Genomic DNA, 18264 nt, shown 5'->3' on the forward strand with positions numbered 1-18264 from the left:
CCAAAGCGCACCACAAGCCCAAGCTCTGTAGGCAATGTTATCGGCGTTACTACACAAAGCTGGCCATAGTGCTTCAGCACATCGTTGGTGATGTGTAGGCATTATTCAAGACTGAAGAAATGTTTCCATTTACATTTTGAAGATGCTGGCTAATATATGGTATGTAGGGGATGTAAGCCAGTTTGACAGATAAGTGCTAATTAAATTAGCCAACTGTCTGAAAGCTTTTTTAATTGCGCAGGGAAGCCACACTGCGTCTTGTTCAATGCAGTGTGAATGTCGGTACTGTACCATATTGTCCAGTATTGATCTGATTTATTGATCTGTTTTAAATGAAAGTTGATAAAAAATGAAGTTATTGTCCTTCTTCCCTCCCTCCTTCCATTGTTCATTAATATTTCATATTATATATTATAATATATATAATATATATTATATATATTATATTTAAAATTGTTCTCCGTCTCCACCTGCTCTAAAAGACAGGCTGCTTAGGGTTGGATGTGTCTGTCGGGCTGATGGAGCACCATGTCTGCCACAACTCCCCTAACGCTGGCAGGGCAGAAAGCGTGGACTGGAGGAACGGCTGGCCTTATAATTTACAAATAATGCTCCACAGTGCCAGTTCTGAGCGCGCACGCACGCACGCACGCACGCACGCACGCACGCGCGCGCGCACGCACGCACGCACGCACGCACGCACGCACGCACAACTTCCCAGTGGAAGTCCATAAATGAACTGCTCTGCTTGAACACCTCTCACTTAGGGCTGGATAGTTTTAAATTGTTTATTAACCATGCGTGCAGAATTTGCAGATTAGTTCTCCACTATAAAAAAGCTATTCCTTGGAGGAAAAAAAAAACTCCCCACAGGAATGGACATAATTCCACTGTAATTTTTCAAACCCAACTCAATTTGCAGTAATAACATTGGTGCTTAAAATTGAAGTATTAACTGAAGCATAAAAAGTTAATAAAGTAAGAAATATACTATATTACACAAATGTAAATTAAAATTAAAAAGTAAAATAAGAGTACCTTCCTTGACCACACTAACCCTGATCTCCCTATTTTGGCCAAAACATTATTATTTTAGTATATATATATATATATATATAGTTTTTTTTAAATACATTCTATAGTGAAAACAAGCTCAGCGGTTGTAGATTGGCAATTCACCATTGTATATACGGGGTTAAGATGCGTATTTCTTACCAGACACTCCAGGAGGCGTGCGGGCCGGGCGATGATTATCATGAGCTTCCTCACCAGCTTTGTGACGAAGGTAACCTCCACACTCTCTGAGCGCTCGTGGGCCTGGACACAGCACACAGCACACACACACACACACACACATTGAGAGGAACTTTAATCATCATAATAGTTTTCAGTTGAACTTGAAGTTATACATTGTCCTTTGTGTGTTTTACGATAGCTAATGAGGCCAGGGCTCATAAAATCCTAGCCTTTTCATTAGTGCACACAGGCGTATATATGAATATATAAAATAATTGTCCTCCAAGAGATGTGTCAGTGTTGTTACAAACCATGTATGTTGGACGGTCCCAAAATACATTATCACTTCTTATCCATTATTCTGTCATTTCATTTTTATTTTATATTTTTTATTAAATCACGTGTAAATATTTTATCATCATGGCGTAAGCCTGTATGACCTTGGGGAGGATGGCAGCTGTCCTTGCATTCTGTTTACGCTTGTAGACTCAAAAGCGAGAGAAGCGCGGCAAGGGCAAAAGAACGGAAGGGTCCAGAGACACACAGCGGCTCCCTTCGCCGGGTCCCCGCTAATGGAAATGGGAATGACCTCAGCCATATTCCCCAACATTCACCGTGAAATGTCTTGTCAGTTTGGAGATGGTGTAATTTACCCTGCAATCTCCAGCAGCTGGCTGGAGACGGCTTCCTGGAAATAAGGTGGAAGGAAGGATGTGTGTGTGTGTGTGTGTGTGACGGTGTGTGTGTGTGTGTATGGGGGGGGGGGGGGGGGGGGGGGGTTATTCAGGTTGTGTTTGCGGACGCGAGTGTGGGTGTGCGCTTGTTCAGGATATGTATGTGTAGACGTGTGTGGGCGTGCGTCTGTTCAGGACATTAGGGAAGGCTATAGCATAATCAAACACCCTGTAAGACATGCAGCACACTGGAGAGCAGAGAGAGTGTGTTTGTGTGTGTGTGTGTGTGTGTGTGTGTGTGTGTGTGTGTGTGTGTGTGTGTGTGTATTCTGTACTGTATACGTGTGCTCGCAAAGCAGGCCTATCTGACTGTATGTGTCACAGCAGTATAATGGAGAGGCAGAGCTAGTTAATAAACAATGTCTCAGCCAGGCCAATGTGTGTGTGCTCCGTGTGTGTGTGTGTGGCTAATAGAGACATGATGGCAGGCATGCTGACAGACAGACAGCTGGGCACGAGCAAGGCCCTGGGGGCCCCAATCAGACCCTGAATATTTTATAACGGTAATGAAAGAACCAAAGCACTGGAGATGGTGTGTGTGTGTGTGCTAAATACTGTATATGCAACTAGCTGTGCATATATAATGTGTGTGTGTGTGCGTGCGCATGTGTCTGTGTGTGTGTGTGTGTGTGTGTGTGTGTGTGTGTGTGTGCGCGTGTGCGTGTGTACGTACGCGCACTGGGTGGGAACATGCATGTGTGCACTGACTGTATAAGTCAGTGATCATTGAGTAATGGACAGCTAAGGGACTGGCTCACATTGTGCGGTGGCTAATTAACCAATCTGTCTGCCTGTGTCTGCCTGTGTGTGTGTGTGTGTGTGTGTGTGTGTGTGTGTGTGTGTGTGTGTGTGTGTGTGTGTGTGTGTGTGTGTGTGTGGAGAGAGAGAGAGAGAGTTCTACACTGCATAGGGTGGAGTGTCCCAAGTGAGAATGTAAAGTATGTGTTAACAGCATACTGATTCTCTGCCTTTTAAACTCAGCCCCAACTTAATGTTTCTTTACGACCATCTTGAGGTGGGAGGTAGAGGCGGGGTAGTGTATACAAAATAATAATATACTGTATATGAAAAGAATACTGTAAATCTTCCTTTTAAATTAATGTTTAATTCTAATTTAGCTCCAAGAAGTGATTCTTCTGCCCTTTCATGTGGCTAAAGTTGCTGTTAGAGTATGTAACAGTTGTAACACAGTCCGAATCCATGGCACTCCAGACTACGGTACAACTTGTGCCGTGGTCGCCACAGTAAGCCACATGCAGCTTTAGTATGGGTCTCAGTTGGCCCTCAGAAACCATCCGTCAGAACCCTCCAGTTCAACAACCCATCTGACAGAGTGAGAGATGTGCAGCCCTGTTCGGCTTCACTGACAGCGTCTAGAACAGATAACCAGAGCTGAGTTAGCAGTATGGCTGACACTCCGTCTTCCCTGGCTCTCTACCCTCAGGTGACCTACAGGGGTGTAATGGTGGCTCCCAGGGCCGGGCTGGACGGGGGTTACCATGGCGATAGCCAGGCAGGTCACTCACTCCCCCCCCCCCCCCCCCCCCCAGGACCGGAATGGAAGGATGGATGGTGGGGAGGGGAGGACGAGGAGGAGAGGAGGAGAGAGAAAGGTGGAGGAGAGGTGAAGGGGGAAGAGAGGAGAGGCGAGAAGACGGAGAAACGGAGGGGAATAGAGGAGAGATGAGCTGGACTCCTGTGGGTTCTGTAATGGGGTCATGACATGGGGTGATGGAGGAATGGATGGCAGGATAAGAGGAATGGATGATCTGGGAGGGACCGTGGGAGGAGGGCTCAGGCTGCAGCAAGAGGTGAAAGCTAAGACAAAAGGACACTTGTATTTAGAACAGGTGTGTTAATCAAAAGACTGATGTCAAGAGTACAAGGGTAGGTGTAAACACATAACTGATGTTAGCATATTGTCAGCCTATGCCTCTCCTTACAAAGGAAATACATTATAAATACTACTACCTTCACATCGACAAAACTACTACACGCAGAAGTTTCATAGACTCGAATACAAGGAAGGTGGGAGCTCAGGTGGGAGCAATTTTGTGTTGATCCTTTTGTGAAATTAATTGCTTTTCAGCTCATAGTCGTGAAGGGTGTTCATTTCCAATTAAACCATACTAAAACAATAGGAGCAAATACGTCCCACGTCAGATCACTGTCTTCTAAATGTTTGACTCAAATAGTACAGCTTGAAATATCTACAATATATGACTCTAAAACCCCTTCCAGCCACAGTAAAGACTATCCAATCAAGTAAACAAAACGGATTCTAATAATCCCTGAAAATAGTTGTAGAAGTTTCAAAATTATGAATACAAAAAGAGTACAGCATCATACAATGCTCAAATCAATTGTTTCAAATCCAATCAATATAAACAAATCACATGAGACAAATTGTCTTACAGTATCTAAGGATCCATCAATTAACGTATCCCAACTTATTAATATGCTGTAGAACTTGGAGAAAGCTTGGTGTTTCCTTGTTTAAGAAACTTTCTGAAAACTTTCTTAAACCAATTCAAATGGCTACACAATATAAATTGAACTCAGGCCTGGGGAGAAGTGGACTGCACCATATGACTTGTAGCCTAAATGCAGAATATTGACAGGACAAGCAGAAAACAAAAAGTCATGTTTTCATGGGTACCGAGCTACTATTTTCTGTTTCACCAGGTACAGTTGTACCTGTTCTCAAGTCTAATTCCAATCACGTTTCACACGTTGTTCAATTCACCAATTCAAGTAACAAATCATGTTCCACGTGGACGACACTCAACCGAACCAACGGGAAACGGACTCAACTGTGAAGTCGGCGTTGGCCTCGTCCTCCTGTGGCCAGCCGTGCGTGAACACCTTCCACTCGCTCCTCCTCATCACCACCGCCTCCTCTTCCTCCTCCAACCTCCTCTGCCACGAGACGCGAGACATGGCCTCACCACCCCCCCTCCGTGAGAGAAAACGCGGGGTTCCCATAAAACGACGTAGAGAGGGAGCCCTTCCGTCCGCCGGTGCCTCACTGCCTCATCCCGTCTGCTGAGCGTTGGGGTTCCACCTGCCCTGTTCTGCCGGCTTCTCGAAAAAACAATACCGCCAAACAAAAACAATCGACACCCGCGCCAATTACAGCCTAACGAGTGATGTCATCTTCACGCTCCGTGTCGTTTGTTATCTCGCTCTCTCACGTGTGTGGTGGAAGATTTTCAGAGAGGGAGGGGGGGGGCTCCTCCAGATGTGCCTTATAGGAGAGTTTCTCTCTTGTCTAGATCTCACTCGCTCTAAAAGCATTCTAACAGGCTACACGCCCAGTACATACACATTCAGACCTCCCCACCGGCTTGGGACGGTTTCAGCAGCCAATGGAATGTTGTGGAATACCTACCTACCTAACCCCCCTCCCCAAACCCTCCTTCTGCACCGCCTTCATGCCTCGTTCTCTACGTCGCTCAAAGCCCCCTCCATCCCTCCCTCCCTCTTTTTTTTTTTGTCAGAGAGAGTCATCCGTCAGCCCTGGTGACTGCTGGAGTGTGAAATTAAAATCAGGGTGGTGTGTGTGTGTGTGTGTGTGTGTGTGTGTGTGTGTGTGTGTGTGTGTGTGTGTGTCTGTGTCTGTGTCTGTGTGTGTGTGTGTGTGTGTGTGTGTGTGTGTGTGTCTGTGTGTGTGACTGTGTGTGTGAGACTGTGTGTGTGTGTGTGTGTGTGTGTGTGTGTACACATCTGTATATGCATGTGGAGGACGCAGTGTGTGTGTGTGTGTGTGTGTGTGTGTAGAACAGAGGGTACTGTAGATATGGGGCAACTGGGAGCCATAATGTCACTCTCCAAGCCCCCAGGCATGGCAAAACTGAGCTAATAGAGATGTCACCACTGCAGAGCACAGATGCTTACAGCCACACACACACACATGCTTACAGCCACACACACACACACACACACACACACACACACACACACACACACACACACACACACACACACACACACACACACACACACACACACACACACACACACACACACACACACACACACACACACACACACACACACACACACACACACACACACACACACACACACACACACAGAAGTGTAAGCATGTGTATCCATACCTGCATGCACCAATGCACACACAGCCATACAGACGCACAGTCTCATACAGAATGACACGCATACACATAGTCCTAATAACTGATAGTACCGGTATGTTAATTACAAACCATCTTGCCATGAACATAGCATGTGGTATATTGTTAGGGGACGAGCCCACGGGGTATAGCAGGTGTCATTCTAATGGTTTAACCGGCCAAAGTAGCCTCCTCATCCTATGACATCACAGCCTGCTGCTGACAAACAGCCACTAACTGCCGTATAACGATGAGGGAATGAAGGGGTGCGTCACTCAGTGAGTTGACCCACGGCAAGTCAAGCGCGACCGTCTGGGTGGGACGGACATATGATGTCTTACTCAATGTCCCTGATTCAGTGACTGGATGATCCTGCCTTGCATTCAAAGTGCTTCAAAATACTTGCTGTGCTTCTCTCCATTGTTTTTGAACCCATCTATCTATGCGATCAATACCTATTGCTCAACATATCGGTGTGTAGCTGCATCTCTGGTTTCTACTGCACTTTAGTATGTTCAGTAAATCTATCAGTGTCAAAGTATCAAACTGTTTTCATAATTGAACAAATTCAACAATAATAATAATTGTGTATAAATGAATTCCATCAACCCAATCTACAGCATAGGGTTATTTATTTGTAAAAAACCAAACAAACAAAAAAACACTGCTGTAATTCCCATTGTCTTATCTTTCTACAGTGTCTCAGATTCACTGGAACCTCCTTCTAAATCATGTCATACTGTAAGCGACAATGGGCTGAATTTTACTTACATCTGGCAGAGGTCAAGAATAATAATTGTCCCCTTTGATTCCCTGGCTTGAGCAAGATATATTCTTGAATTCATGGACTACTTTTTGGGGGAGGGCCGTTACATGCGGAGCAGTGACAACTGACAAGCCACCAAAATAGCAGTAACTGTCCACTTACATCTTGCAGCAGCTTCTCCAGGTTATCCTGAAGCTCGTAGAAGTAGCGCGAGGTGATGAGGCCCTCTCGGCTTTTCTCCAGGCAGTCTCTGGACAGCTCTATTAGCTGGTGGTGGATGAAGCTCAGGACCCCGTCTGCCAGGGGGCAACCCTTGTCGGTGGCCGAGGAGATGAGCAGGTCAGCGAAGCGCTCCTCCATTTGAGCTGTTGCCTGGAGGAACAGAGAGAGAGGGAGGGAGGAAGAGAGGGAGTCGGTGGGATTGGAGAGAGGGATTTTGGCCGGGTTGGTGGCGGGGGGAAAGGAGGGGAGAGAAGGGGATGAGTCACAAGGACAGATGCATGAGCAGCAAGGGCACCTTATCCCATTTTGACCTGAGATCAGATTCTAAAAATGTCTTCTACATCCTGACAGTTTTCTGAAAAAGCTATGTTTCTATGTCAGTCGTTCTTCGATTTTTCAAAAATAGCAGACCTACAAGTTCGTAGCGCGCCACTTGGTGGCGCGCTATGAGCTTGTAGATCTGCTATTTTTCAATAGCTAAAGCATAACATAATGCTAACACCAAAAGGGGTTCCCGCCCAAAATGGGTTCAATTTGTGTACACATACACAGAACTACTGCCTGACACAGGCTTGCAGAGTATACGTCCAGTGTTTCCTGTATGTCATCCCCTTCCCTCTCCTAATTTATACTTTGGTGACAAAATGTCACATTTTCAACTGGAAAAGTTTCAATGCATCACAGCTCATCTGAAAAGGGGTTATTTTTGTCCAAGTACCTTTTGTCACTGAAGCGTAAAACACTTCAGGCCCACCTCTGATCTGAAGAACCAGTGTGTGCCTATATGTACGTACCTTGGGGAATCTCTCCTTGTACACATGGTTCATCATCACAATCTCATGGTCAAAGGAGATGGGTGATCGCCCGGGGCTGGAACAGAAAGAATCACACACACACACACACATATAAGTATAGAGAATCACTGGTGGTCAGCCAAGCCTTAAGAGAGACACTGAGATCCATAATGTACAATTGGTCAGGATTTTTATAAACCTACACCAGGGATTCCAAATCTGTGTGTGTGCGTGCATATTGTACATGTGTGCAAAGCCGTAAGTACGCAGTGTGTGTGTGTGTGTGTGTGTGTGCGTGCTTTCAATTTGACAGATAGGAGATGGACGGGTCGTCGAAGAGATCACTGATATATAAAAAAGGAGTGGAGATTGCACATGCTCACAAGACCTAAGGGTGTTAATCTTATGTGTGTGCATGTGTGTCAGTGCACTGGCAGGTCACAGAGGTGTAAAGTGAATTCTCTGACAGCCCATACTACAAAACCACCCCGATATGGCCATGCACCGTTGCACATGGACAGATATAGGCACAAAGGTAGCGTCTCAAGAGACCTCTGGCCACAGCCCCCCCACATCCCCTATGGAGTGGAGTGTATGACAGTAGGAGAGTGACAGCGAGGGGAGAGGGATGGGGAGATAGACAGCTAGACACACACTGTGGGCAGTTCATTGGGCCTGTCCACTATACCAGACTAGAGTGCTAAAGGTCAGCTCTCAAGGGGGTTTGAGTGAGAGCAAGCCAATGTCCAGAGAGAGACACTGATGTGTATTTTAGTCCATATTATTAGACCCCAAAGAATACAAAACCCTCTATCTGTCCTTCATCTATCTCTCTCTCTCTCTCTTTTAAACTCTTCTCCTTCCCGAGATGTTTCCCTTAGCCCCGCAATTCTCTCTCTTTCAAAGGGAAGACCAAATAGTAACATCAGCAGACCTGACCTTTTAGACAAAAATGATAGTTGATGAGGTGATGAAATACGTGTCCATGCTGCGTGCGTGCGTGCATGTGAGAGAGAAAGGGGGAGAAATATTTCAAGGGTTCTGAGGATTTTGGTAGGCGTGTGTGTTATTTATTCCCTCCAAGAAATTTGTGATGACTTATATACAGTATATATATTTTATAAGCTCCAAGCTTTATATATATATATATATATATATATATATATATATATATATATAAATATAAATAAAAATCTTGGATCGTTTGGTGCACCTTATTGGCGAATCACGCAAGCAAACATTGAAAGCACAAAATAATTTCCATGGAAATTAAAACAACCGAAACGCCAAACACCAGAAAAATGCAATGATCACAGAATTGGTGTGAAATTCTGGAGATTGCATACTGCAGATGGACTAAAAAAACAACAGAGGCTACAGATGCCACGGTATGAGTCATCCCTGACCATGTGCACATTCACATGTACGTGCATGCACACACACACAGACAGGAGGGGTGAGGTAATGCTTTAAGTCACCCATGGGAAGCTCAATGTCCAATTACCGAGCCTAATAGAAATGAGAGCATCGTGACATATGAGCACAACATCATAGAGGCCGTTTATCAACATGCCAGCACACAGGTAGCGTGTGCGTGCGTGCGTGCATGCATGCGTGCGTGTGTGTGTGTGTGTGCACAGTGCACACACACACAGGACATTATTCTATGAGAATGTCAAATTTGTTTTTATAAATTAGTAATAATTCATAATTAATACTTCAAATTTCAACTTCAGACACAAATCATAATTTCTCATGTAATACAATTCTCAGTGCTAATGATGAATACTGAACTCTAACCACTTTCAACCTGGCGTACCTAATTTGGGCATGTCATTATACAGTATGTAGGAAATGTTTACATTTAGTTTCCAAACAAAAAAGTACCGGAGACACTGATCTACAGTACAAGCTTTGTATGATGAAAATAACAGATATACAAGCCCACAACAGGTCTCTATGCAACGCATTGTGGGCTTATATACACGTATATAGGACTTATACGTGTATAGGACTTAAGTAATTCACACTTAACTCTCTAGCACTGTTTCCCAAACACTGTCAGGACTCGAGACCCATTTGTGGTTCATGGATAATTTTTTTCGGGTCCCTACAGTTGGAGGCCATCGATATTGTCCTTTTCTTTTTGCTGAGGTTTGCGTGATCTGCGCAAAAGGACAGTTAACCCATTTTGGGCGGGAACCCCTTTTGGTGTTTTAAACATTATGTTATAATTTAGCTATTGAAAAATAGCAGATCTACAAGCTCATAGCGCGCCACCGAGTGGCGCGCTACGAGCTTGTAGGTCTGCTATTTTTGAAAAATCGTGAAAATATTTATTTCAGAAAACTGGAGGATTTAGAAGGATTTTTTTTTAATTTTGAGGTCAGGCCTAAATGGGTCAAATGATGAGGGACAATATCGGTGGCACCCAACTGTATATTCTTTGTTTCCTACATTTAGTTTTTAATCACTTTCAACCCCAGTAATTTCATAAAGAAATAAGAAATTCAATAAATTAGAAAACAAATGTTGCCTAGTGAAAATAGCTGATCTACAAGCTCACAATGTTGCGCGACGTGACGCGCTATGAGCTTGTAGATCTGCTGTTTTCACAAATTTGGGTCCTCGGCAAACGTCGAATTTCCCTTTTGGGTCTTGAGCTAAAAAGTTTGTGAACCACTGATCCCGAGGATCATTTTAGTGTGCGACATGTGTCTCGTCTCGTGTCTGTCATACTGGAAACAAAACCAAATCTCTCAGACAGTGGCTGCTGGAAGAAAAAGGTTAGTGGTGACAGAGATGGATGAGCGGCCAGCGGCTGTTTGGTACGTACTGCAGGCTTGCACTTCCATTTTCACAGAACACTTGTCCTTTTCCTTTGTCTGCCCCTCTAGCTTTGAGCGCTGCCTGCCGTTATTAAATAAAAGCTCCCGTTTCAAAACCAAGTTGTACTTTAACTGGGATGGGGGCAGAAAAAAAGGATGAATAACATCAGACAGCCAGTCAAAGGCTAATTAGAGAAAACAGGCCATATTTCTCCTGTAATGGGAAATAAAAATCAGCTCGCGGCGATCCCTGCCAAAAACGATTTCTGTCATTATTTTGATAGATGACCTTTTAGATGAGGTTGTACGTGGAAAATAATATGTGCAAGACTTTTTAATACACTTTTTAATTTTCTTTGGTCTGTTTTGACCAGATCAGTTCAAAAGTTATGAGCATAATATCTCTCCGCGTTAACATCTTGTGTCAAATTAAATGAGACCATGTATAAAAGAACTTATAATATGCACTATTACCCTGTGGTGTTTAATAGATAATGTGTGAATATTGAAATCTAAAATGGCGTCATCTTTTTGACTAAACGGTGATGTCAGTCCTGTGACAAAGGCACTAAAAATGGAAAAAGGAGCTTATTAGCCAAGACAATAAACGAAGTAAATCAGATGAGACACGCGATGACACTGTAACGGAGAGACAGAGAGAGAGAGAGGGAGGGAGGGATGGAGGGAGGGAGGGAGAAGGAAGAAACCGGAGAGAGAGAAATAACATTGGTATTTCACAAACTGAGGAGGGCGACTCGGGAAATGAAGAGCCTAATTGACCGTGACAGAGAGAGAGAGAGGGAGAGCTGGGCAGGCAGGGAGGGATGAGAGCATGTGTGTGCATCTATAGTATAGTATAGTAGACTGTGTAGGTGGTTGTGTGTCTGTGAGCGAGTGCATATTGTTGCAAGTCTTTGCGTGTGTGTGACTGTACATGTACACAATTGAATGAGTATCTGTGCAACGAATAAGCACCTCAAAGCTCCTCTGGTGAGAGTGATAATTCCCTGGATGAAGGTCCCCTGGAGCTTCAAAGCTTTGTGTAGTAGAAAGAGCACACTGACCTATAGTTAACCATCATCTCCCCTAGAAGCAGTGCTGTAGTCTAACCATTTTCAGACGGTATACCATAATTATTCCATGCGCGACATGCATACGCTCGCGCGTGGTCAATGGATGAACTGATTAGCAGACTGCATACTTTTTTCTTTTTTACTTTGGCACGTATGTAGTGTATGACAGTAGTACACACCATTGCCTAGCTAACTGTGAATAGCACAATTCATATCTAGATACCAACAGTATAAACCCTGGCTATAAATCAACTTGGGACCAATTAAGATTCTTGTCTGATTTGTTAACCATTCATATACGAGAAAATAAAGGTAACATGGTGTTCATGCAATAGCACTGATGGCAAGTAACGTTAGGTAAACGCTTGCCTTGGTCTGTCAGAAATGATTACTATTCGTCAACGTGACAGCAGGAAAATGAGCAACGACAATAGTGTTTCCATCATGATTTATCGCTCTAATTCCTTCATGGACAATTTTTTTTATAATAACACTCCGCTTCATACGAGCATATGTAGAAAATGTCTCGAAATGTATATGAATTTGCATAAACACAGTTGCAGATGGAAACTTAGCCAGTGACATTGTGTCTGTCATCATGATACACTGCGTCCTGCATGAGAAGTCACTGTGTGTATGTCACGGGACATGAGGCTGCTTGGGCTGTTCATTAACCAAACGCACTGTAGCCACAGTTGGATATGACAAACACATGATGGATGGATGAGGGGAGCTCATTTCTACCTCCGGGGAGGAGTGGAGGGGCGGGAGAGACAAAGGAGGTGGGCAGAGACGGAGAGAGGAGGACGGCGAGGGAGTTAGTGGAAAAATGGACAGTCAGGTACTGTAGATAGTAGACGGACGGACAGTTAAAGAGACAGTTTGACAGACAGGTGGAAGGACAGAAAGACAGCATGTACCGTAGATAGATGGATAGATAGATCGACAACTAGAAGTAGGACAGACGGACAGAAAGATAAAAGATGGCGCGGGCTGAGAGAGTAGAGGAAGTAAGGGAACACAGGGAGGACATATAAAAACCTGATGGGGAACAGGGAGGCTGCTAAACGAGTGGAAAAGACGTGCAATTGTCATCCCTCACAGCAGGGCCATGGAATTAGCATCTAATTACTTTCTCTCTCTCATCTTCATTATTCCTCTCACATGCGCATGTGTCTCATCTTCCTTCCTTCACCCTCCCTCTCGGGCTCAATCATTATCCTTTTCTCTCCTTTTACTCACTCACTTAATTTCTCTCTCTCTCTCTCTCTCTCTCACACACACTTCTGCCCGATTTATACTTATTTGCGTGCCAGTGTTGAGCACAAAAATAAACTATCAACAAGCTCACAATGTGTTGTAGCGTAACACGTTGGAAGCTTGTAGATCAGCTATTTTCGTTGCAAGACACAAATGTGTAATATAAATAAGGCTTCATCTCCCTCTCTCTCCCCTGCCATTTCACTATTTTTCCCTCCAGTTTACAATAGATGAGGTCCTTCCCTCGTTCTACAGTAATCTTCTGCTCTCTCGATTATACATCACTTCTTGGAGACGTTCAGCAGAGCGGATTAGAAGAAGCTGTTAATATCACACTCTCTTTCAGTCTACAAATCTAATAAACAGCTCCAATGGTGGCAGTCTGACCCTCAACAGTTCCCGGAGGGGGGGTGTATGAGCGATGAGCGTGTGCACGTACTGTGCGTACGTGTGTGTGTGTGTGTGTGTGTGTGTGTGTGTGTGTGTGTGTGTGTGTGTGTGTGTGTGAGTATTCAAAGGTCATCAGTATGAGAATGCCCTCTCTCTACCTCAATTTACTTTCATTATGGTGTTCATCTCTCTGTTAACTTTGTCTTTCACTCTTGCCATGTCTCCTGTTTGAAAAATCCATCTTTCGCCCTCTCCTCTTATTCCTTTTTCTAAAAAAGAAAAAGAAGAAACCTTTCACCTGAGACACTGAGTTATTCTTCAACTGGGATGAGAGAGAAAGAGAGTGAGAGAGAGAGAGAGAGAGACAGAGACAGAGACAGAGACAGAGAGAGAGAGAGAGAGAGAGAACGAGAGAGCTGTGTGAGAACTGAATAGGGGTAAAATGTATTCAGGTATCCTGTGATTCAAATAAATATGGGTGTGCACGTGTGTGCGCATTATGTGTGAAAGTGTACGTGTGTGTCCGTGTGCTAGCGGTGGATAAGCAGAAGATGCGACTGGGGAGATTGCACAATGGCCGGTGTCTGTCTAATCAGACACAAATCTGCTCTCCTCCATTCAAGCTTTCTTCTCCTTTCATCTCCAAGGATGAGAAGTTCAATATCTTTCCATGAAAGACCAGAGCGAGGAAAATGAATAAAAAGACATTGTGGCACATAAGCGAGCTTGCCGAGTTAGGAGAGAGAGAGAAAGAGAGAGAGAGACTAGAGAGGCAGACGGGGAGATAGAGGACAAAGGGAGATGCAGAGAGAGTGAAAGAAGAAAATAGGTTTTAGAACGATGATAGAAGCCAGTAACGGACAGACATAATGAGAAGAGCCAAGACACCGGAAGCAACGCCTGACAGGAGGGTGATGGACGGAAACAGAAGGATGGGGTGATTGAGTGAAAGGTCAACATAAAAAGACCGCCGACAGCTCAAGACAAAGTGATAATGGGAAGCTGGCGGTTAGGTAAACAAAGATATACACACTAATCTGGGATGTTAATTTAACTCTGGGAGTGTAAAAACGGACCTGTAAGGGGCCATTTTCACATCATCAGATTAGCACTCTGTCTTTAAGAGTATCCAGGTATCCAGTGGCAGACACATGGACAGATGTTGGAGGCTGAGCATCAGAGATAATGGGTTTTGGGGAAAACTGATAAGAGTGTTTTTGCTGCCAAAGTGGAGAGTTCACGCTCACTGTCAGGTGTGTCAAGGAGAAGACGTCTGACCTTTCTGTTGGCAATTACTGATTGACACACACATGCACAAGCAGATGCATGAACGTGTGCATGCACACACACACACACACACACACACACACACACACACACACATGCAATGCGAGTAAGTATAAGTGAGTCAGACAGACAGCCAGAAGTCACAAGATTGTTGGAGTGAGATGTGGCTAGCTAGCCAACTAATTTAGATAGATAGTACAGTTTCAGAGTTTCCATCCATCCATCCATCTTCAACCGCTTAGCCGTAGTCGGGTCGCGGGGCAACAGCTTCACCAGAGAGCTCCAGACTTCCCTCTCCAGAGCAACATTAGTGACTTCCTCCTGGGGGATCCCGAGACGTTCCAAGGCCAGTGAGTCGATGTGTTTCCTCCAACTGCGCCTTGGTCTGCCCCGGGGTCTCCTCCCAGTGGGACGTGCGTCGAGGACCTCCCTAGGGAGACGCCCGAGAGGCATTCTAACCAGATGCCCGGACCACCTAAGCTGGCTCCTTTCCAGGCGAAGGAGCAGCGGTTCTACTCGAAGTCTCTCTCGTATGACTGAACCCTATCTCCCTATCTCTAAGGGAGATGCCAGCCACCCGTCGAAGAAAACTAATTTCGGCCGCTTGTATTCGCGACCTTATTCTTTCGGTCATGACCCACACTTCATGGCCATAGGTAAGAATAGGAACGAAGATTGTTCGTTAGACAGAGAGCTTTGCCTTCTGGATCAACTCTCCTTTTGTCACAACAGTGAGGTACAGTTTCAGCGTTTGCGTTACACATTACACACACAGTGTGTGCGTGTGCACGTGTGCACGTGTGCGTGTGCGTGCATGCTTAATTAGAATGTGACCCCATGTCATTTTATAACAAAAAGAAAAATGTAAGTGGAAAATTTTATTTTCTAGAGGTAAGCAGTTTCTTTTCCCCGAGTATAAATCCTCCTCAGTTTCTTCAGCTGGCAACGGCGAGATTTCCCACAAGTATAACACTGTTAACTTAATCATTCTTCCTTGGAGCCCAACATTGTCTTAGTGTCGAAGCAATGTGTGGAAACTGGGTCTTTGCTGGTCCCTTGCTGGCATGTACGGTGCATGTAAATGCTACACTGGGAGCTAGAATTATGTACAACATTATTGTAGTACTGTATATTACAGTCTCGTGAAGCATTTATCTCAGTGTTGATATCATGCTGATATTGTTGCTGTTGAGTGGAAATCTTGTATGTCCAAAACAGTTATTTTTTAATTATTTAAAAAAAAAAATTAGAATAATGAAAATAGATGATCTCCAAGCTCACAAACGTGTGGAGATGTGTTTTTTCACTCTTGTATGATGAAGTAGGGAAATAATGTACCATAACTGTATTCACACACACACACACACACACACACACACACACACACACACACACACACACACACACACACACACACACACACACACACACACACACACACACACACACACACACACACACACACACACACACACACACACACACACACACACACACACACACACACACACACACACACACGGTGGCCATGTCTGTGGGCTCAGTGCTGCAGTGAGTGTGGGAGCTCCTCCTACCTGAGGCTGCGGGAACGAGGCCTCATGTTGGGGGAGCGGCGTCCCTCCTCGTCAGTGATGCTCTCCGAGCTGAAGTGCTTGGTGAGGAAGTGCAGCTCGTCCGGCGTGGGCTGGAAGGGCAGCTGGTGCAGCTTCTCCTGAGATGAACAGGAGGACTGTGAGAGGAGGAGCAGAGAGGGAGCACAGATTACAACAAGCACTGGGAGCTACTGCGGGAGTGACGCGGAGAGGAGAGCACAGCAGGGCTAAGCTGGTCTAGTTGAGGGGTCTTTTGTAGGGGTTCAAGATTACAACCAGCAAGAGTTAGGCGCCTAGGCATGTCTGGAATCTGGATTAGGGAATAGGTTCTCATTTTTCATATTAAGGACCCCCACATTACCGGCAGGAATTGAAAAGATTCTGTGTCAGGGGACCCCCATGAGAGAAGATTTCTGTTAGATGAAGAGAATAGAGAAGTGTAGAGAATTGTATCTATAATTGGTCTGGATAGATACATTCTCTCATTGTATTAACTTCTAGCAGGTAAAATAATTATAATTAAAGAGTTTCTGATTTTGCTAGGGGACCCCCTGGACCCCCCTCAAGGAACCCTGGGGGTCCCCAGAACCACTCAACTAGACAGCTACTGGGATAATTACAGGGATGAACAGGAACTGACTACAGCTTGCCCTGGAGCAACTGTTCATGCTGCAGCTAGCATAGCTAAAGCACCACTATGGCTTAGCAGACAGCTAGATTATAGGCCTTGCGGGGTCGCTACTGCTGCAGGGCGTTGTGGTGCTGCCTATTAAAATACTATGAAGAGCAGCAGCTTAAGTTATTCCCTCAGGCTGCGGGAGCCTCTCTTTGCCAGTGGAGACGGTTTTCTAGTTAGTTCTGAGCCATAGGAGTGCTAATCAAATGAAGCCTGTGCTTCTGTTGAATGTAGCGGGCAAGGCTAGCAGTGTGTGGCGCGATGGCAGACAGCCAGAGTATATCCAGTCAGCTGGACTAGCTGCCTTTGAAGCATGCTGGCATCTCATTCTACAGCCAGCAGGTAGAGATGCTAGTGAGCACTGGGGGACTGGTAACACAGCGAGAGGAGATGATGGAAGGAAGGAGGAGGAGGAAGAACAAGTGTGGAAGAAAGAAATTGAGAAACACAGTGGGGGGAGAGGAAAATATACTGTACGTACAGTATAAAGGAGGAAGTAGGTACAAAGGAGGAAGTAGAGAGTACAGTAGGTACAAAGTAGGTACAAAGCAAGGATAGTCTAAGAAGGATAAGACGCGAAGACCGTACGGGCGACGCCATGTTGCTTTGGAAGGAAAGAAACATGCGCAGTTGAGACCAAGGAAGCTGAACACGGAAGTGTTGGCTGCATATAGCCCATTGCGCATGTTTCTTTCCTTCCAAAGCAACATGGCGTCGCCCGTACGGTCTTCGCGTCTTATCCTTCTTAGACTATCCTTGGTACAAAGGAGGAAGTAGAGAGTACAGTAGGTACAAAGGAGCAGCGGGTGAAATCAGCCCCCAACTGCTACTGACAGAAATATAGTGGCGCAAGCAGGATTTGAACCCGGGACGTGTGGATTCATTGAAAGTCAAGTCACTAGACCGCTACGCTACGAGACGGCTGGTCTGGAAAGTTGAGTTTTCAGCGCCTAGTAGAAGATGACCCGCCCAGTAGGGTAGGGAAGCCTCGCCCCACATACCCCCATATTCCTTTCAGAAGCAGTTAAGGGCAGATTTTACTCTTTTGCTAGAAAGGAGGAAGTAGAGAGTAAATACAAAGCAGGAAGTAGAGATTAAGTACAGAGGAGGAAGTAGAGAGTAGGTGCTAAGCATGAGTCAGGGGGGAGGCTTTTAAAAGGTTGTTGTGTTTTAGAGCATTTGGGTATTTACATCAGTATATTTTGGAGTAATACAAAAAGAGGATTCTAAACGTGCATACACACATTTTTCCGAATACACAGTTGGTTAC

At 45.0% G+C, this 18264-nt stretch overlaps 1 protein-coding gene across 8 annotated transcripts in view; it reads right to left on the reverse strand.

Moving 5' to 3' along the window:
• The window catches only part of mast2 (microtubule associated serine/threonine kinase 2), a 197673-nt gene that overhangs the window by 25081 nt on the left and 154328 nt on the right, over positions 1-18264 (reverse strand). For all 8 annotated transcript variants that reach the window (XM_079506003.1, XM_079506005.1, XM_079506001.1 and 5 more), the window contains 4 exons: positions 16301-16455; positions 7889-7964; positions 7035-7244; positions 1216-1317 (listed from right to left, as the gene is read on the reverse strand). In XM_079506003.1, the coding sequence (XP_079362129.1) occupies positions 1216-1317; positions 7035-7244; positions 7889-7964; positions 16301-16455 (543 nt within the window). The remainder of the gene's footprint in view (positions 1-1215; positions 1318-7034; positions 7245-7888; positions 7965-16300; positions 16456-18264) is intronic.

Source organism: Electrona antarctica (assembly GCF_951216825.1).
Source record: "Electrona antarctica genome assembly, chromosome: 7".
Lineage (NCBI taxonomy): Eukaryota > Metazoa > Chordata > Actinopteri > Myctophiformes > Myctophidae > Electrona > Electrona antarctica.